Source organism: Heterocephalus glaber, unplaced genomic scaffold, assembly GCF_053883595.1.
Source record: "Heterocephalus glaber isolate CG9 unplaced genomic scaffold, H.glaber_assembly_v1.0 deba00001538, whole genome shotgun sequence".
Classification (NCBI taxonomy): domain Eukaryota; kingdom Metazoa; phylum Chordata; class Mammalia; order Rodentia; family Bathyergidae; genus Heterocephalus; species Heterocephalus glaber.
The window spans coordinates 36,646,082-36,668,640 of NW_028258333.1; the positions used below are offsets into that span (position 1 = coordinate 36,646,082).

The window sequence follows — 22,559 nt, forward strand, 5'->3', positions numbered from 1 at the left end:
GAAAAACATAATAGAAATGATTGTACATTATGATATAATTAATGCCACTGAACTGCACAATTTAAAATGATTGAAATGTACAATTAAAATTTAAAATGATTAAATATATATTTTATTTATGTATTGAAATTTTAAAATCATTAATGTAATATATTCCCAAATCACTGAATTATACATCTTAACTGGGTGGATTCTACAGCATGTAAATTATGTGTCAGTAAAGTGATTAAATTTTTTTTAAAAAGAAAGAAATGAGGGTTTGTCCCTGTGGCCACAGTGAATGCAGCATCAGTGAGAGGCAGTGAGCATTCTAGATGACGACATAGGAAGACGATGCATGCTGGGGGGCAGGGAGAGGCAACTTCATGACCTCGGAAACCCACCACATATTTTTTTCTGACATTAGACCACATCTAACTGACCAAACTGCAACCGAAGGATCTGATGTGAACCCCATAAATGTCTGTTCTCATGACAAAGTTCAGCCTGAGTCCACAATTCAGAAAGTAAAACAAATTATGATTACCCTTCTCCTACCAGGCCCTCTTCGGGGAAATCCTGTTCCCACATTTGTCCTTTACCAGGGGCAGAGGATGGAGCAGGTCCTGTCTCACATCCCTGGGCAGAAGTAAAAGGGATCATTGCCGTGACCACTCTCCAATCCAGCCCACTCTTCCCTGGCCTGGACTTTGTCCTCCCCAATCCCTCTTGTCTCTTTGTGGAAACTCATTATCATTGTAAAAAACTAATTTCAGTGCCTCATATCTGTCCCTTCCCTTTCATCCTTCGTGACTTTGTTAACTTATTCCTAGACAATATTTCCTAACTATATTCCTAGACAATATTTCCTAATCATCCTGCCATTAGCCACATTCCCTCCCCAATCACTGGGAGCTCTCAGCACACTACACACACACACACACACACAGGCACGAGTTTCTTCAATCCCTCTGATAAGCATCTGCCCCTCAATAAGTATTCACTAGAAGTGAAAATTGGGTATTGCTAGGAAATCTCTCCTCCAAATAATTTCCACTTTCCAACAGATTGCTGTCCCTTAACCAGCTAATACAGACATTACAGAGCTGCAATTGCCTCCACATTGGTGCTAAAGTGGTCTCTTAACAAATTAAAAATCTTGTGCCTGCTTCACAGCCTCCACTGGCTTCCCATTGTCCTGTGATAATCTGTAGCCTTCGAGTCGCGCAGAACACACCGAATCAGCCCACGCCCTGGCAACAATCCACTGGACACCCCCCCTCCCACCCCCCCGCTCCTCTGTACAGCCACCTGGTTCCACACTACAAAGACGCAAAGTACACTGGACCACCACACCACGGTACTGAGTCCCACCACTCCTGGCCCAGAGGTAGGGGTTTCTGAGCCACCACCATCCCACTGCTCGTGGTCCAGAGGAAGGGGCGTCCCGGTCACCATCCCTCCCACTACTCCCAGCCCACAGGAAAGGACTTTTGGGCCACCATCCCTACTGCTGCTCCTGGTCCCTGTCCCACCTCTCCCAGCTCAGAGGAGGTAATCCTTGCAGGCACCAACAGCCCCCCCCCCCGCCAGTTGAAATGAGAAAACACGTAAATAAGTCTCAAAACCAGACTTCCAGATTACCTACTGCAAACCCAAAGGGAAATGAGATGGAACACTCTGATACTCAACCACCTGGACTCCCTGAACTGGCAACAAAAGGGGATCTGGAAAAAATGAAATCAGAAATAATTTCTCTGATAACAGGAGAAATTGTGCCCCTAGTGCAAGACATGATTAATAAATCCAGAGAGGAACTGAGGAACATGATGGAATCCCAACATAAGAAACAAATGGAATCCATAAAACAGATGCAAATAGATTTCCAGGACATGAAAAACTCCATGGAAAATGTACACAGCAGAATGAGCCAAAGTGAGGACAGAATTTCAGATATAGAAGATAAGATTGCAATTAGTGCCCAGGAAAAGAAAAACTGCTTCAAAATTATAAGGGAACAGGAGAAATCAATCCAGCAGCTGCTAGATGATGCAAAGAAGAATAGCATAAGACTGATTGGAGTCAATGAAGAAACAGGAGAGAGTACAGATGACATGAAAAAACTATTCATAGAAATAATGGCAGAAAACTTCCCAAGCAGGGCAAAAGAGCTTGACATACAGATAAGCGAGGCATACAGGACTCCAAATAGCCTTGATCAAAAAAAATCTACACATAAGCATATAATTGTTAAGATTCCAGAAACCCAACAGAAGAACAAAGTTCTACAAGCAGTCAGAGAAAAGAAACAAATCACATACAAAGGAAAGCCCATCAGAATCACAGCACACTTCTCAACACAAACCCTCAAGGCAAGAAGAGCTTGGAGTGACATATTCCAAGCCCTAAAAGAAAACAGCCTCCAACCCAGATTGATGTACCCTACAAAACTATCTTTCAAAATGGATGGAGAAATAAGATACTTTCATGACAAAGAGCACCTTAGGAACTTTGGGAATACCAAACCAGCACTCCAAAGAATTTTACACAATAGCCTAGGAACAGACATTGAGGATCACAACCCCAGGAGGCAAAGCAGAATTAACCCATCTAGCATAACAAGAAATTAAATGTAACTGGGGAAAACCCAAAAAAAAGAAAAAGTCATGGCAATGACAAGTCAATACGTTTCATTTATAACCATCGACGTTAATGGTCTCAATTCACCAATCAAAAGAAATAGACTGGCAGAATGGGTCAAGAAGCAAAATCCAACAATATTCTGCATATAAGAAACACACTTCATTCAAAAGGAAACTCATAGACTGAAAGGTAAAGGATGGAAAACAATACTCCATGTGACGGGAACCCAAAAAGAAGCAGGAGTAGCTATGCTCTTGGCAGATCAAGTAGATTTCAAACCAACACTGATTAAGAGACATGAAGAAGTACACTACATCCTTGTAAAGGGAAGAATCCCAGAGGAAGAGACGACAATCATAAATATCTATACACCAAACAATAGTGCACCCAACTATATAAAACAAATACGGACATGGAAAGTCATATATGCACTAATACAATTGTAGTGGGGGACCTCAACACCCCACTGTCACAAATAGATAGATCAACTAGACAAAAAATAAGTAATGAAATACTAGAACTCAATTGAACTCTTGAACAAATGAACTTAACAGATGTTTACAGAGTGTTCCACCCCACAAAATCAGAATACACATTCTTCTCAGATGCACATGGGTCATTCTCAAAAATAGACCACATACTCACACATAGAACATGTTTAACTAAGTGCAAAGGAACTGAAGTTATCCCCTGTATATTATCAGACCATAGTGTGATGAAATTGGAGATCTATAGCAAAAGAAACTTGAAAAGTTTCATAAACACATGGAAATTGAACAACATACTTCTGAATAACCAATGGGTCACAGAGGAAATTAAAGAAGAAATCAGACAGTTCCTTCAATTAAATGACAATGACAATACAACATATTGAAATCTATGGGACACAATGAAAGCTGTCTTAGGAGGGAAATTCATAGCAGTGAATATGCATATTAGGAAAACAGAACGAGCCCAATTAAACAACCTGATGCTGCACCTCAAGCTTCTAGAAAAAGAAGAGCAGGACAATCCCAAAATTCATACAAGGGAGGAAATTATAAAGATCAGAGGAGAAATGAATGCAATGGACACTAAGAGAATGATACAAAAAAATCAATGAAGCCAAGAGTTGGTTCTTTGAAAGAATCAACAAAATTGACAAACCTTTAGCCAACCTTGTGAGAAAAAGGAAAGAAAAGGCCCAAATCCATGCAATTAGGAATGAAAAGGGTGAAATTACAACAGACCCAGCAGAAATCCAGAGGATCGTCAATACCTACTTCCAGAACCTATATGCCAATAAGATGGACAACACAGAAGAAATGGACAGATTCCTAGATACATATGAAGTACCAAAGTTGAATGAAGAAGACCTAAAAATTCTGAACAACCCAATATCAAGCAATGAAATTGAAAATGTAATTAAAAACTTATCAACTAAGAAAAGCCCAGGCCCTGATGGCTTCACTGCTGAATTCTACAAGACATTTAGAGAGGAACTGCTGCCACTACTGTTTAAACTCTTCAATGAAATTGAAAGGGAAACAATACTCCCAAATTCATTCTTGGAAGCAAGCATCACCTTGATCCCCAAAGCAGAGAAAGACCCAACCAAAAAGGAGAACTATAGGCCAATCTCATTAATGAACATAGATGCAAAAATCCTTAATAAGATAATGGCAAATAGAATGCAGAAGATCATCAAGAAGATCATACACCCTGATCAAGTGGGATTCATCCCAGGGATGCAGGGATGGTTCAATATATGAAAATCAATCAATATAATACACTATATCAATAGACCTGAGGACAAAAACCATATGATTACCTCCATAGATGCAGAAAAAGCATTTGACAAAATCCAATATGCATTTAGGATAAAAGCCCTACAAAAAAATGGAATAGATGGTCTCTACCTCAAACTGATAAAAGCTATCTATGAAAAACCAACAGCCAATATCATACTAAATGGTCAGAAACTGAAATCCTTCACACTCAAATCAGGAACAAGACAAGGATGTCCACTATCACCACTCTTCTTCAATACAGTTCTGAAAACATTAGCCATGGCAATTAGACAAGAGAAAGAAATAAAAGGAATAAAGATAGGAAATGAAGAAGTCAAATTGTCATTATTTGCAGATGACATGATACTCTATATAGAAGATCCCAAGAACTCCACCAAAAGTCTTCTAGACTTAATAACTAAATTCAGTCAAGTAGCTGGTTACAAGGTCAACACACAAAAATCAATAGCTTTCCTCTACACCAATGACAGACTCACTGAGAGAGAAATAGGCCAAATAATTCCTTTCACAATAACATCCAAAAAACTGAAATATCTAGGAATCACCCTAATGAAAGAAATCAAAGATCTCTTCTCTGAAAACTATGGCACTCTGAAAAGAGAGATTGAAGAGGATATCAGAAAATGGACAGACATCCCATGCTCCTGGGTAGGAAGGATTAATATAGTGAAAATGGCCATACTTCCAAAACTGCTATATAGATTTAATGCAATTCCAATTGAGATCCCACCAGCATACTTCATAGACCTCGAGAAAACAATCCAAAAATTCATTTGGAACAAGAAGAGACCCAGAATAGCAAAAGCACTTATAGGTAACAGAGACATGGCAGGGGGTATCACAATGCCCAACCTGCAACTCTACTACAAAGCTACTGTGATAAAAACAGCACGGTACTGGCACACAAACAGACCTGAGGACCAGTGGAACACATTAGAAGATGCAGAAACAACGCCAGACACACTCAGCCATCTCATCTTTGATAGAGGAACCAAACACCCTCACTGGAGGAAAGATAGCCTCTTTAATAAATGGTGCTGGAAAAATTGGGCTTCAACTTGCCAAAGATTAAAACTAGACCTGTATCTCTCACCATGCACTAAACTAAAATCAAAATGGATTAAAGATCTAAATATTAAAATAGAAACTCTGAACCAGTTGGAACAGAGGTTAGGTAGAACCCTTGAAGACATTGGTGTAGGAAAAGATTTTATGAACAAAACCTCAGTTGCCCATGAACTAGCACAAACAATCAACAAGTGGGATCTCTTCTTAATAAGCACAGCAAGAGAAACCACCAGCAGTGTGAAGAGACAATCCACAATGTGGGAAAAAATCTTCACCTGCTCTTCCTCAGACAAAGGTCTACTATCTCGAATCTATAAAGAACTTAAAAAGATCAGACCTCCCAAATTTAAAGACCCAATCGGAAAATGGGCATCTGAAATGAACAGACATTTCTCACACAAAGAAGTAGAAATAGCAAATAAATACATGAAAAAATGTTCAACCTTACTGGTCATTGGAGAGATGCAAATGAAAACAAGGCTGAGATTCCACCTCACTCCAGAAAGAATGGCTGCTATCACAAAATCAACCAATAACAAATGTTGGTGGGGCTGTGGGGAAAGAGGAACCCTGCTCCACTGCTGGTGGGAGTGTAAACTGGTGCAAGCACTGTGGAAATCAGTATGGAGATACCTCAAAGAACTAGGACTGGAAGTCCCATTTGACCCAGCTATTCCACTGCTGGGGATCTTCCCCAAAGCATTAAAAGAATCATACCACAGTGATATATGTGCACCCATGTTCATAGCAGCACAGTTTGTGGTAGCTAAAACTTGGAAACAGCCCAAATGTCCATCAACTCGAGACAGGATAAAGAAATTGTGGGGGGGTTTTATAAAATGGAGTACTACTCAGCCATAAAAAATGAGAAATTAGAGACATTTATGGCTAAATGGAAGCACATCGAGACGATACTTTTAAATGAAATAAATAGGATACACACATATAAATACCAAATAGTTTCTCAGGTGTGAAAAACTGAAAGTGTAAATAAGGACTAAAATGTATAATAGGTAATGTGAAATAGGAAGAAAAGGGGCAAAGGAGAAGAAAGTGGGAGAGCTAGGGGAAAGGACAGAAGGGAATGGGATTAATATGAGAAAATGGAAAAATAGGAACAAAATCTTTGTAAATAGGGAGGAATGGAGGGGTTGAAGGGAGGGCTGGGCAAGGGTGAAAAATAAGAACCAAGAGAAATTATGTAAAGGTGCAAATTTCCAATGATGAATGTCATTATATTGTATACCTAAAATGTACCAATGATTAGAATGAATAATCGATAATGCAAAATAGGAAGAAAAGGTCCAAAGGGGTAGGAGTAGTGGGAGGGGCAGAGGAAAGGAAAGAAGGGAAAGGAAAAATGATGAGAAATGGGAAAAATGGAAATAAAGTCCTTGTAAATAGGGAAGGGTGGAGGGTGTGAAGGGAGGGCTAGGAATGGGGAAAAAATAAGAACCAAGATGCATTATGTAAAGGTACAATTCTCAATGAGAAATGTAATTGTGCTGTATACCTAAAACGTACCAATAAAAGAATTTAACAAAAAAAAAATCTGTAGACTTCTTGGTCTGTTTCTATTTGTCAGTTTCCTTGTAAGGCACTTCCTGCCACGTGTCCACTGCTTGTTTATTTGTGAATATGTGGATGATCTTTTGGCATCTCACACCCCAGTAGCAATGGAGAAGCTCTCAGGCAGAAGATGAGAAACACACTATGAGGGAATAAGATAAGGCAACGTTGGGTGGTGTCTATGTGAAGTTGATTAAAGTTAATTGCAGGACTGCTGTTGTGAAGTAACAGTTCAGGAGGAGTAAGTGGCCATGCAGATAAAGTAGATCACTAGAGATATATTTAAAAGGTGTGTTTTACAAGTTCTTCAAGCCTTTCCATTATAATTGGCCTCTCTAATTGTAACTAGTCTCTCCATTTTTGTGAGAGTAGATTCCCTTGCTCCTTCTTCATGGGGAGTCAGGGGGTTGTATACATGCAGTCAGATCCCCTCTAGGTTTGTGGCCAGCCACATCTCTAACAAGACTTAAGAACAGTCTTGGAAAAAGCTACAGTTTCTTCTGTCACAATCAGTCCTACACCAAAATATCTCATCTCCCTTTCTCTGCCACCTTTTCCAGAATTTTCTCATCTCTGGTCAGCAGTTTGGCTGTTCTTGGTTTCTCTCTTGCTATAATGACCCAGACCTTCATCCCCAAGGAGTCTAAGCTCTTCATTGCCTTGCCTTTGTCAGGTATCTTCATTTTTTATTTGCTTATGCTATATGGATAACATTGCCCCACATACTAGAAATATAGTAGCCATTTTAATTTCTTCTTTTGTAAATCACTTGTTCAAATCTTCCAACCATTTTTATTTCCAGGTGTTCATCTTTACTTATTGCTATATTAAAATACCCACTTTGTCATATATGTTGACAATGTTTACAATTTTATAATCATGTTTGCTATTGGGGGGGTACCGGGGATAGAACTCAGGTCCTTGTGCTTGTGCAGCAGGTGGCAAAACCACTGAGCTAAATCCCCGGCCCATGCTTGCTATTTTAAAGTACAAAAGTTTCAGAATTGAATCTATCCATCCTTTCCTTTTGTTCATATCACATTTCAAAGTACCTTTTCAATTTCTACATTTTATACGTATTCATCTATATTTCAGTTAGTGTTTTTAGAGTTGAATAGAATGAGTTAAGAGTCTAACTTCTGGAGCTCGGCTGCAGGTGTGAAAGTTGGTTGGGAGCCACTTTCAGGACCCTGAGATCAAGAGAACCTGGAGTCAGAGTTATTGATCAATGAAATGGCAGAGAATGGAAAAACTTGTGACCAGAGACGTGTAGCAATGAACAATGAACAATACAATGGAAATGTCACAAACCCATCTTCAGTGAATGGAAAGAAGAGGAGGAATCTGGAAGAAAGACAGAACATTGTCCTGAGGAGACAGCCACTCATTACCTTGCAGTAATTTTCCTTGCAAATCCTTGTAATCTTAAAGGAATAGACCTCAAAATTATGGCATCATCAAAGCATTGTGGTGTCTTTTTTACTGTTTCCTGCTGTACTTGTAGCTACATATTATGTTGAAGGAGCAGATTAACAGTATGTGCAGTGTACAAAGAAACAATTCCTTCTGTTGGATAGGTTTGGGAATTTTGATTCTGTGGGAGTTGTAACAGGGCTACACACCTATCTGCTTTATCTGGGCCTATGCATAGCTTTGGTTACATTAGCTGCTTATGAATGCAGTTAAATTAATTTCCCTGAACCTCCCTATCCTGATCAGTTTATTTGTCCAGATAAAGAGGAAACTGAAGGAGGCATTTCTTTGTGTAGTATCATCTTGAAAGTTAAGATTGAGTCGGGGGGGGGGGGGGGATGGTATTGGTACAGCAATTGGAGAGCTGCCTCTGTATTTTATGCCCAGGGCAGCTCCCCTCTCAGGTGCTGAACCAGATGAGGAAGAGTATCAGGAATCTGAAAAGTGCTTCCAGAGCAACGCAGTCTGCACAGGGTCTTTCCTCATGAGCTAACCCAGCAGTTCACAGACTCATACAGAAGGTTGGGTTTTTTGGAATACTAGCCTGTGCTTCAGTTCCAAATCCTCCAGTTGATCTGGATGGAATAACATGTGGACACTCTTTTGTGCCTTTTTAGACCCTCTTTGGTGCAACCCTAATTGGAAAAAGCAATAATTAAAATACATATCCGGAAAATCTTTGTCATAATAACATTCAGCAAGCACATAGTGGAACAGATAGTGGCTGTCACTAGTGCTGTATCCAACATGGGTCCCTCTCTGCAGAAGCCATTTGAGGAATTCCTTGGGGCTCAGTGTCAGAAGCATCACCACAAGAGCAAGTGGGGAAGTTGGCGCAGCACAGGGAGAAAACTGGCTGTCCTTGATGTTTGAGGTGATCCTTGTGATGAGGTGTTACTTTATCCTGTCATTAACTGCATGACACAAAACTATCCCACACAAATTCAGCAGCAGTTGAACTCAGAGGAGAAAACCAAATAAGAAAAAAAAAAAGTTTATTAACTGCAGAAGTCAGAGTGGATGGGTTCTGCCTTAAAATGGGAGGAATCCAAATCAGGAAGGAAAATTCCCTTTTCCAACCTGTATCAATTTTAAAAACTTTTCCTGAAAGCAGTTTAGTCCATGTTTTGCACTTACATACTTTATCTATTAAGGTGAGGTATCTACCCTCAGTTAAACCCAGGTTGTGTTTTACTAGAGTAAAATGTGATCTTCAGCCACAAACTCATCAGAAACTGCCCTTTCCCTTGTTACTTTCAAAAGCCCCATACGTACAATTAGAGAATTCTTGCCACACAGAAATTCCTAAGTATGTTAAATATGTCAAGCTTTTTAGGCTTGTCACAAATTGTTGCTTTTTTTCTAAGTCATCAAAATGTATATAAGTTATATAGATTGGATAAGTCTTGCATATCTATCATAGTACAACTTAATATGCCATCCTTCCCATCCTTCCCCTTCCACCCTCATAAAAAAGACCATTTTATGATTCACTGCACACCCTCTGGGGAAATTTATCTTTAATTTTTTTTTGTATCCAGGACCTTGCTCTTGGAGGCATACATAAATTTTGAGACAGTCTAAGGAAAACCTGGTTGGTGTCTTATGAATGAGCTGACATCATTTTTTATTCTGTTTTTAGAAGGAAGTCCTGAAAAAAACTTTATAAAGACATTATTGATTGTTTTTTTAAAAGAATCTAGCTTCAACTTTTCCTTAATAATTACCAATCTCAAACAAATGCATCAAACCTCTGTTCTTTACCCAACTAGAATAAGTGTAACGTAACATTTCAAAACAAATATCAATGTAGACTTGTGCTGTGATTTGAATGTGTCTCCAAAGCTCACATGTTGGAAACTTACTTCCTGAAGAAACAATATTAGAGGATGGGAGCTTTAAAAAGTGATTATATCATGAGGACTCTAGCCTCATGAGTAGATTCATCCCATTATTGTAGAAGTGGGTTAGTTATCATGGGAGCAGGTTCCTAATGAAAGGATGAGTTTGGTCCACTTCTCCCCTCTCTATCTCTAACTCTTTCACCATGTAACCTCTTCCACTGTCATGATGCAGGAAGAAGGGGCCTTGACCTTGGACTTCTCAGCCTCCAGAATGGTAAGAAAGAAGTCTCTGTTCTTTACAAATTACCTAGTCTCAGGTATTCTGTTATAGCAACACAAAGCAAACTAAGATAATATGAATTTCCAGCTTTTAAATAAACTCTTATTTAAAACTGAGAAAACAGAGAAGAGCAATTTTTACTGATACATAATTTTATATAATATCTTTACAGTGTACATTATGATAATTTGATACATGTATACAATGAGGAATAACCATGTCAGTTTAATAAGCACTTCCATCTCTGCAAACATTAATCATTTTTATGTACTGGGAATTTCAAACTCTTCTAGTCATTTTGAAATATACCACAGATTGTTTTAACCAATATTTATCTTACTATGCTATAGAAAAGCAGAACAAAATCCTGCGTTTGGGTCCTTTATTGAATGTCTTTCCATCTCCTCTCCCCTCCTGCCCATCCTAGTCTCTATTGACCACTGCTATGCCATTTTTTCTAAGATACTGACTTTTTAGTTTCCACAAGTGAGAAAAAGTGGTATTTGTCTTTTTGTGTTGGATGATTTCACTTAATTTAATGACCTCCAGTTCTAGCCATTTTGCTGCAAATGATAGGATTTTATTTCTTTTTATGGCTGAATAATAGTTCATCTGGTATAGATGCCATTTTTTATCCATTTACCTATTGGTGGGCATCTAGATTGATTCCATATTTTAGCTATTGTGAATGGTGGTGCAATAAATATGGGAGTTCAAGTATCTCTTGGTCATACTGATTTCCTCTCCTTTGGATGTATACCCAGTGATGCAATTGCTGGTTCATATGGTAGTTCTATTTTTTAGTATTTTAAGGAAATTCCATACTGTTTTTCACAATGGCTGTAGTAATTTAAATTCTCACCAACTGGGTACCTGACGTCTCCTTTCTCCATGTCCTCACTAGCACTTGATTTTTTTTTTTGATGAGACCATTCTAATTGAAATGATATTTCATTATAGTTTTGATTTATATTTCCTTGAAAATTAATGACACTGATATTTTTCGTATGCTTCTTGGCCGTTTGTCTTCTTTGGAGTGTCAGATCTTTAGCCCATTTAATTAGATTGCTCTCTTCAAAGAATAATTTTCTATTTAATATTCTTAAATTATACAGTTTCTTGAATTCACATTTACTTTTTAGGTAGGAAACATCTAACCTGAAAGGAAATGACTTAACTTATGAAACAAATAAGTAACCATACCACAGATAAAATATGGTTATGTTTTCCAGTAATAAAACACCAAAATCCTTATCAGCACAACACAGAAAGAGAGAAAACCACATCCTTTGTGTTACAATATACATTACTAAAATCAATATGTGAAACTAAATGCTTTCCATATATGGATAACAGCAACAATGAAAATACCTTTTTCTTTCTTTCTCTCTTTTGCCAGCATTCTTCTAATTCCAGGAGGTAAGACATATTTCCCTGTGCTTTTGAGTGTTGCTTCTGAGAAAGTAGAAACCTATATTGGTTTAGCATTACATAAAAAAGAAGAAAATCAGGACTTCCAATGCTTTTAATGTTACCACTTATACTTGTGATGTAGGGGACATAATATAACTCTCAACCTGCTAGATGTCAGATATGCCAAGTTCATGTTCCCCAAAATTGAAGAATGAATTCTAAGGAACAAAGAAGATTAAGGGTGAAAAATTTTATTGAGAGAGATAAGCTACTGAGAGACAGGATGGGACCCAAAACTGGGTTGCCAACAAGCCCACTTCTCAAAGGAAGTTTTATAAAGCAAAATCATGAGGTGGGTATAACATGGGTTAAAACTATGATCAACCAATAAAATTACAAGTATAGCTGCTTAGGTAATGTTGATCCAATGGGGAAACAGGTCATGTAGCAAGTGTAAATGGAAAGAACAAAGACTTTTTTTAGGAAGGGGTGAATCAGGAGGTCTTGGTCACCCACCAAGGTGATTAATGTCTATCTAAACTTATTGAACCAGATGATACCTTTTATCTTATCCCATAGGGAGGTATGTTGGCCTGGTCATTTTGTCTTTATCTTGAACCCTGGCCTCCAACAGACGTGCCTCCAGCCACAGATGTAATGTGTTCTCATCCTCTGCACTGACTTCCTCAAGGGCCCAGCCCTGTCTTGACTGCCTGTAATATTCTATCTAACTTAGCTGTCTATAATACTTCCTATCTAAAAGAAATGTTGACCTTTCAAGAAGCAAATGTACCCTATGTTTTTACACCAAAAATATGAAAACATAACTATATCTGGTGGCTTTCATAAATCCAGGCCATATTACAAAGCAGTCGTAAAGTGAAAAACTGGCAAAGCCATTAAATTAGGAACATACAGGTTACTTATTAAGTGAACCTCTCCATCATACAAATACAAGTGAATGGGCATAGGTTTTGGATAAACCTTAAAACTTTCAGTGTCAGGATTTGTCTGTAGGTATGTCCATTTCCACTGAGGGAGAGGGGTAAAAAAAAATAGCATCCATGCAAAATAATCCACTGAACTATACACACATACATGCATACACTGATGCTTAATAAAACACAACCTAAGGGACGGGGAGTTAGTTCAGTGGTGCCACCACCTGCCTTGCAAGTGCAAGGTCCTGAGTTTGATCCCAGGTACCAAAAAAACACACAATTTAAAATAGCAATATTCTAATTGCTTTACATATATTAATCTATTTAATCTTCTGAAGTATCATTGTTATCAGCCTTATTTTACATTTAAGGAAACTTAGACCAGAGAAGCTATGTACTAAGATTTGTCAGCTAGCAAGTAATAGGGTTGGAGTTTGAACTCAGAGTTCATGCTCTTAACCACATACTATGATATATTTTTGATGATTCCTTCAAAGCTGAGTTCTTCACATGGGATCTATGAGCTCATTCAAGGCCATGCTTAGGCATCAGAAAATCTATGAATCTCCCAAAACTATATGTAAATATTTATTAGCATATATGTATCTTACTTTATTAGATTCTCACAGCAGTATGTCAAAAAAAAAAAGTAAAGAGCTACTACTTTAGAAGAAAGTGCTTCACAGTGGAAAGGGACTTTGCATTATATGAACCTGAGTTAGAATCCTGCTTTGCCATTACTAACTGTAGACTTGGGAAGCTAATTGTCCAGTCTGAACTCATCTCTTATCTTTCTTTTCAATTTGTACATAATAACACCCATTTTTCATTGTAATCAATATTATACCCAGTGTCTGACACTAATGGATACCTGGTAAATCATAGATACTTAAATTATCATTGTTACTATAGTTACTGATTGTTTTTAAATTTATTTTAATATAATTTACTAACCTATTATTCTACCTGATAACCTTGCCATGGAATATTGTGAGACTTTTAAGGCCAATATCACCATGTCCAACCTGAGACTGAGACCACCCAGATTTAGCAGAAAATGAACAATCTATGAATGGCAGAAGGTCAAGAAAAGGGGTTCCATCCCACTCTTCCCGCCTGTGTGAGAGTTGGTCTTTAATGTTTTTGTTTACCAAGCTTTAAGAAATTGCCTGACATTTCTTAAAGTTTTCATTTTAAGTGGGGCTAGGGAGGATAGGAAAGATATAGATATTATGTTCAAGGTGACTTGAATTATTAGAAAAGAATTCAAAATTGTAAAGACTAGAATAAACTTAATCTCAACAAGTAAAAGAATAACAGCAGGTCAAACCAGAGCTTTTTTAAAAAATCACTTTGCTAATATTTAAAATGTTAAGAACTGGCTCTAAGACACATGTAAAGTCTATACCTCAAAAGCATGTGAATAACCGGATTTATTCTCATAATCTCCCACCATTCTTCCTTTTAGTGACATTAGACTTAACTTGAAATCTCCTCTACAGACCCTTGAAATTTTACGTAACTTACAACATCCTTCAGGGAAAAAAGTCCTTGATGAAGACTTCATGACCTCCTGCCAATAGCATTTTCCTGTGTCTCTGAGTCCCTTCAGCTCCTTGAGTAAACCTGCTCAAGGAACTTTTGAACATCATCATCCTTCATGAATCTGTCCACAGCTGTGTTCTTTATATTTTCTACTAGTAAAGCTCTTTGGTGGCAAGAACTGTGTTTTGTTCATGTTTGCACTCATTTTAACATTAGGTACTCCAAAATAGGTGTGGCATAATTGCATGAGAAAAGAAATGAATTAATATGTAAATTGCTTAGAAAAGGGGTCCTGGAGTGATTTTTTAACTTGGATTAAAAGTTTAAGCAGAAGTACAGTTAATGACTTTGCTAATTGTCTTTCCTTACTGGTAACATCCCTTATCAATTGTTTAGCTACAACATGTTTTCCATAGCTTTACCCCTTTTTGGCTCATCTGCCTTGCCCACTTTCTGTATAAATAATAAAGAAAAAGAAAAAATTACTAAAAGTTTATTAAAAACCTAAACCTTAGTATATAAAGTGAACTGTTGTTTACAGCACAGATCCAGTTTGCTCAGGGAGCTGGACTAATGGGAGTTCAGAAAACCAAGACAATGAATTGTTTCTTTATAGACTGATTTTCCCAAAAGACTTTTTTTTTCCTTTTCAAGCATTAAGATCCAAAAGTTGCTTTCCTTAAAAAGATACATGTTTTCCCATTAAGGACCTTTCACCATCCAGGGAGACTCTCAGTATTGTGACATCTGATATGGGGGGTAGAGAATTAGTCCCCACCAAACTGAGTAGCAGAAAGGTTTAGTTTGGGGGCCAGAGCCAAGTCACAGATGTCCTACCAGGAATACTGCAGACTCAAGAAACTTGGCTCCATCCCAGCTGTCTAGCCTTGGGCCACTTGGTCCTCTGGGCTAGCTATGCACACTGTGTATTACATAATCTGGGAACTAGCCACCTGCATCAGAATCACTTGGAGTGCTACTTAAAATGCAAGTTTCCTGACTATGAACCAAACTCTCTGGGGGCAGGTCTAAGGAATGTGCATTTTAAGTCATTCCTACATATTTATTACCTTTACCCTATCTAGAATGAGGGATCAATTTAGACATGTGGCAGAAAAAATAAGTTCAACATAATAGGAATGCTTACTTATAATAGAACTAACCCAAAAAATAAATACTAAACCCAGATTAGTAAAACACTATCAAGCATGTAAATCTTGCAGGAAACATCAACATAAAAGAGAATTTCTGCAGAAGGTGTTACCTAAACTGCTTGATCTACTCACCACCCCCCACCATATCCCACCCCTGCAAGGAGCACATGTTTCTGAATCTCTTTGTTATAGCCAAGCTTTCTTAGGGCAAAAGATGACTACATATGATAGGATTCCACTCTGGGCCATTCTTTTAGTTTCTCCAGAGTCCTGTAGAGAATTATAGGAGGAAATGAAGTGCCACTTCATGCAAGATGGTACATGGCTTTAATCAAAGGCCTGGAAATCTGTGCAGAGGCCTTGATCAGAGAAATTTGGGTGTTGACAGCTGTTCGCTGTGACCTGTAAGTAATTCATTCCCAACATAATTCAGAGAGGTGGAAATGAGTATCAAGTCTAAAACCAAAATGAGGTTGGAATGGAGAAGAAATCAGGCAAGCACTTGCTATTATAATATATAGCATTTACCTCTACAAGCAGAGGCCAAATTCTATAGAATAAGCTTGAAATGAATTAGGGTTGGGCATGGTGGCACATGCCTGTAATCTCAGAACTCAGGAGGCTGAGGCAGGAGAATCGCTGTGAGTTCGAAGCTAGCCTAGTTCAAAGTCAGCCTGAACTACACAGGGAGACCCTGTCAAGAAAGAAAGAAAGGAAGGAAGGAAGGAAGGAAGGAAAGAAAGAAAGAAAGAAAGAAAGAAAGAAAGAAAGAAAGAAAGAAAGAAAGAAAGAAAGAAAGGCCATTTTCTCATTATTTTAATTTTTTTTACTATAAGTAACAACATTATTAAGATTTGGAAAAATAGGGAATTTTAAAAATAGCACTTACTCTCATTGATCTCATACAATTACTGTCACTATTTTGGTATATTTTGTTCCAGACTTATTCCATAAGCATATTTAATCAAATTGACTGTCATGTATGATTACAATTGGTTTACTTTCCTATTATATCATTGATGTTGTCCCATGTGAGTATTATCTACTAGGCTGATCCTTAGGAAGTTAATCCTATTTGACCCTTTAACTTTAAAAAATAACAATTGCCTATGGCTCAAACTGATGGTTTTCTTAGTCATTATTTGAAAATGAGAATAATAGCAAAGGAGAGAAGGAATTTTATTCTCACAAGAATATTATGTTGTTGGTGACCAGTATCTGTTATTTCTCTGTTCGCTTGTATAAAATTGTAAGAACAAAAAAGAGGCTTAAAAACTGGCTTCTCACAAAGAAGATTAGAATAGATTTATATAATATAAAATAAGAATTGTCAGATAAGAAGATCAGTATAATTGGATCCCTGGAAATAATATCAGCCATTGGCACACTTAATTAATAGGACTATTTGGTGCAAAGTCTGCCCAAAAATTCAGGAAATACTTTTGTTCACCTCTCCTGGAATACCAATCATAAACTAGATTTAGGGCTAATTCCAGTTTTGCTTGCTTCTATGTGTGTTTATATGTATATATGTGTGCAAATATGTGTATGCATGTGTGTGAGTCTGTTTGTATGGACATGTCTTTAAATTTTCACCATAAACTTTTCCTCATTTCCACATTCCAAGTTCTAAAAGTGTGATTCTGGTCAACCTTTCTTATCCCTGAAGACTTCAGCAAAAACACACCATTTCCCTGAGGCACAGAAAAGCAACCTATTTCTGCTCTAGGGCTTGGGTTCAGTCTCTCCCATTAGTTGTCAAGAACCTTGAAGGCTGCCCCGGTAGAAAATTTATTTCACAAATCCACAGCAGGTAGAGAAACTGGTAGCTCTTCCTTTACCAGCTGAATAGCAGAACCCATCTGGCCTCCACTCTGGCAACCCAGGCACGGCTGGCCAGAACCCCCTACTCCAAGCCAGAGCCCAGCAGCCAACCCCAGGCCTCCATAACTCAGTGTTCTGCCTCTGTTAAAGGGTCTGGAACTCCCTTCCTGCTGCATCTTTCTTGGAAAAATGTGATGCAATTGGAGCAGTGTACCCCAACGCATGTCTTGGTAGTCTGAAGATGATGGCACTAGAACATCAATTTAAAATGCTCTGTAAGTTTCCCTGTCTAGCCATACTTGTTTGTAAATAGGAAGTCTTTTGAAAACACAGATCAGACTTGAGGAAATTTAGTTCATCGTTTAGCTTCAGCCATTCCCTTACAGAAGTTATATGTCTATATGTTGTTGGGGGTTTTTTCCAGGAATGGCAACCCTCAAGTTATTCTTGGGGCTCACTCTACATCCCATAAACAGAAGTTTCAGCAAATATTTTCCATTCAAAAGAAAATGCTCTATCCATGCTATGATGCACAGTCATATGAAGGGGATCTTCAACTCCTTTGGGTAAATATGTTTTGTGGTTTTTCCCTCCAGTAACTATTTCAAAATAGTAAAAGGTCAGTGTAACCTGAAATCAGTTTCTATACACTTGACACCACAAAGTTACTAATACCAGGAGTATGTGGCTGAGCAACATGGCTAAGACCCAGAACTGCTATCATAGGTGTCCCTTCCCCCTGGTAGAATTCAGTTCAATTCAACAGTTGTTCACAAATGTCCTATGGTGGTAGGACCTGGCAAATCAAAGGAGTGATGTTCATCAACCAAAGACCACCAAGAACCTAACCACAATTAAACAAATGTGTGTTTACTGATGCTAGCTCAGCAGGAGAAACTGTGTACTTTGAGAAACTACTGGTATGGGAGACTCATAAGAGTCTCTGCTACATTTTTTACACCCTGTATTTAATAACCTCTGTTATAGGTTGTGCTTGTTCCTCTGCCTCTCTCACTGGAATGTAAGCAACTCTGTTTCTCATCTGTTTTCTAGCTAAAGGGTAAAGCAACTATGACCAAAGCTGTCGGAATACTTCAGCTACCAAAAACAGGAGAAAATGTCAAACCCTGTACCAAATGCCATGTGGCAGGATGAGGAAGCATAAAAAAGACTCATGCACAATTTCAAATACCTTGAGAGAGGTCAATGTTACCATGATAGACAAAAATATGCAGTGATGCAAAGCACTATAATTTCAGCCCTGTTATTGGAAACCGCATGATATGTGCTGGTGGTAGAAAAGGTGAAGATGATTCATGTGAAGTAAGTGAATGAAAATTTTTTAGCTGTTTTTGCCTGTAGGAAATAAGAAGTTAAAAGAGAGTGCCCAGAATGAACAAGATAGACGCGTTTTAAGGGCGTTTAGGATTATGGATTGACGTTGGTATGTTGACATGCTTTTTTGTCCCTTGTGAACCTCCTACTCAGAGAGTTTCCCCTCCTTACTAATGATTTGGGTTTTGTGAGGTACTGGGGATTCAATCCAGGGCCTTCACACAATACATCACTTAACCACCATCCACAGATGCTCTCTAGCCTTCTCCAAAATAATCATGACAGCTAACATTTACATTGCTAGGAGTACAGGAATAAGTGCCCAGAATGGTACCAAATTCTGTAGTACTCCACCAAATCACTTAATCCTCAAATAACACTACGAGATAGGCACTGTTATCATCTCTGTTTTGTACATGAGGAAACCTAGAAGTAAAAAGTGACTTAACTTCCCAAAGTTAACTGACCTGGCTCTTAGTGAAATGGGCCTTTATGTGGACTGAGGTCATCTGACTCATCACACCTCCACTGTTCTGTCTCTCACTTTACCTAAAACAGGCCTGATCAGGGTTTGAACCTTTTAAAACTGGAGATCCATTAGTGAGTTTCGTAAGTAGAGAGAATACATAATGGGAGCTGAAAAATCCCAGGGGGTGCAGAGATTACCTAAAATCTGTCTGAAATATCACCAATACTTTTCTGACTGAGAATGGCTTAGGTAGTGTCCTCAGACCAGGGGGCAGGCAAGATCCTATCTCAAGCCTGCTAGTAGCTCCAACATTGTTTCTTTCCCTGACATCATTTGGCCAAGAAAAGAAGACACAGGTATACTGAAGGAGACAATTATTTTTCACAACTAAAGGCTTCCTTTGTTATGCTTTCTTTGTTTACTTAGAAAAATGAGTTTGCACATCTTCTCCAGAATTGCCTTTTTCAAAAGGAAAATGATTTGGAAAAGATAAGAAAATGTGTGTTAATTGATGATGAGAGCAGGCAAGTGATAAAAGAAATTTTAAGTGAGTCTTTAAGTAGGGAAAGAAAAATAGAAAGCCAGGGTGAAGTGCAAATAAATGAATAAGATGGTAAATAACTATTGTGGGAAAGCACTCATTTAAAACATGTGACTCTCTCCCAGAGGGATTCTGGAAGTCCTCTGATATGTAATAACATCTTCAGGGGTCTCACTTCCTTTGGGAAATGTGGTGACCCCAAGAAACCTGGCATCTACATTCTCTTTACAAACAAATATCTCAGCTGGATAAAGAAAACCGTTGCAGGAGCCACATGACATCCCTTCAAAGCAAATAACTGAGGCCACCACCAGGAGACATCGAGCAGAGGAGGTTTGAACTTGACCTATCCCAACAAGCACCCAGCTTCATGCACAAATTACAGCTTACCCGAAACAGTCAATGAGAGAAACAGCTTTCTCTTTCACTCTTACCTGACTACCTAAGACTGCACCTTCACACTTAATCTCTTCTATCCTTGTAAGAGTCATCCCTTGACAAAAAGTTCCTCGATTTAGGTATCCTTTGCTTTACGTAAAACTTGAGGGCTGTGACTTTTCTATTTGCTGTTTAAAAGTCAATTCCAAAGGGAAAAGGAAGGAATCGAAGGGAAAAATATGGAAACTTTTGTAAATTGGAAATTTACATATTTTGTAAATATGGAAAATTTTGTAAATAAGGGGGATAAGAGGGGTTGAAGGAAAGGAAGAGATTGGGGAAAAAAAGAATCAAGATAGATATAGATATAGATGTAGATATAGATATAGATAAAGATATAGATATAGATATAGTGGTGCCATGCCTGCCTGGAAAGCACAAGGTCCTGAGTTCAATCTCCGATACTGAGAAAAAAAAATTATATATATATATATATATATATATATATATATATATATATCCTGTACAAGTACAAATTCCCTATGATGAATGTAATCATTATATATATATCTAAAGTGTGCCAATAAACTTAATTTAAAATAAATAAATAAATAAATAATCAATCCCAGCAAAAGACAAAATATTCTTCCATATGGATCTTCAAAATATGGCCCTTAGACTTTAGAGTTCAAGACTAAATCCAGTATGGGAGTGCAGGGAGAGAGAAGAGGGGATTTTTACTTCTTACTAAGTACTTCTGCATATTTTAATTTTTTAATTACAATTTTAATAGTAAAGACAATGAGAAAGACTCAGTGCATGTTTTATATATTTGGAGATTTTAAAGTTTGAGGTTTGGTATAGCTCAGGGCAATTACATCATTTATTAATTACAAACAGACTAAAGCTTCATATATCAATAGGCTTCAGTTCAGTCAACTTATTGATGTGCATTTTGCCGTACCTAGCCAATTTATGCTAGCACTCACCTTAGATCAATGTTATTCTTTTTCTTTTTCTTTTTTTTTTGTACTGGGGATCGAACTTGGGTCCTTGTGCTTTCGAGGCAGGTGGCGGAATCACTGAGCTAAATCCCTGGCCCTCAATGTTATTCTTAATAAATGGTGGTACATAATTTTTAAAATGGCTTTTTTTTTACCATCTAGCATTGTATCTCATCTTTTTATTGTGCTTTTTTCTGAAGAGCTGAATTATAATAAAGTCATTTGCTAGTGATTCTGATTGATTTATCTAATTTAACTCATCAAACATTTCTTGAGGGCCCACAATGTGCTAGGCATTATCCCCAGCACTGTAAATACAGAGGGGACTAAGGCATGTTTCAACAAGAGTCAAGACAATTTCATGGGAAGAATTATTTTGACAAATGATGCTGGGACAAATGAATATTTTCATGTAAAAGATGAACATTAACCATACACAAAAATTAGCATACAAAAAAATTAATTCAAAAAATAGACCTAAAGGGCCAGGGATTTAGCTCAGTGGTTCTGCTGCCTGCCTTGCAAGCTCAAGGTCCCAAGTTTGATCCCCAGTACCAAAATAATAATAATAATAATAATAATAATAATAATAATAATAATAATTAGACCTAAATGTAAAAACAAAATAGAATAATAACATTCTTGGAAGAAAATGTAAGAGTAAATCTTTGTGATCTTCAGTTTGTCAATGATTTCTTAGATTTGACACCAAAGATACAAGAGAAAAAGATTGATAAGTGGGCCTTCACCAAAGTTTAAAAATTGTGTGCTTCAGAAGACATCACCAAGAAAAAGAGAAGAAAACCCACAGAGCTGGAGAAAACACTTGTAAATTATATATGTTACAGGAGACTTGTATCCAGAATATTTAAACATTTATGACTCAATAATAAAAAGGCAACACAATTTAAAAGTAGACAAAAGATTAGAGTAGATATTTCATCAAAGAATGTATGAATGGGAAATAAGCACATAAGAAGCTCAACATAATTAGTCATTAGAGAAACACAAATCAAAACCACAATGAGGTACTATTTCACACTCACTAAAATAGCAATTATCAAAAAGACACAATATCAATATTAGCAATAATTTAGAAAAATTTGCAGCCTTATAGATTGTTGGAGGGAATGTAATATGATATAGCCACTTTGGAAATGGTGTAGAAGTTCCTCAAAATGTTAAACATATACTTACTTACCAAGTTACTCAGTAATTTCACTTTTAGGTATAAACCCAGAGAAGTGGAAACATAAGTTCACAAAAAACTTGTACAAGAATGTTCACAGAGGCATAAACAGCTAAAGAC

The 22,559-nt window shown here is 37.5% G+C and overlaps 2 protein-coding genes and 1 pseudogene across 2 annotated transcripts in view; 2 read left to right on the plus strand and 1 right to left on the minus strand.

The window, feature by feature from the left end:
- Window positions 1-22,559, minus strand: part of Esm1 (endothelial cell specific molecule 1) — a 139,794-nt gene that overhangs the window by 115,708 nt on the left and 1,527 nt on the right. The gene's annotated exons all lie outside the window — the stretch shown is intronic.
- LOC101696495 (vacuole membrane protein 1 pseudogene) lies at window positions 8,271-9,503 on the plus strand (annotated as a pseudogene).
- LOC147824561 (granzyme A-like) lies at window positions 10,593-20,146 on the plus strand. Its single transcript, XM_087189227.1, is given in 6 exon segments — window positions 10,593-10,640; window positions 15,976-16,103; window positions 17,948-18,089; window positions 18,577-18,682; window positions 18,685-18,757; window positions 20,035-20,146. Coding segments are annotated over 6 exon segments (609 nt in total).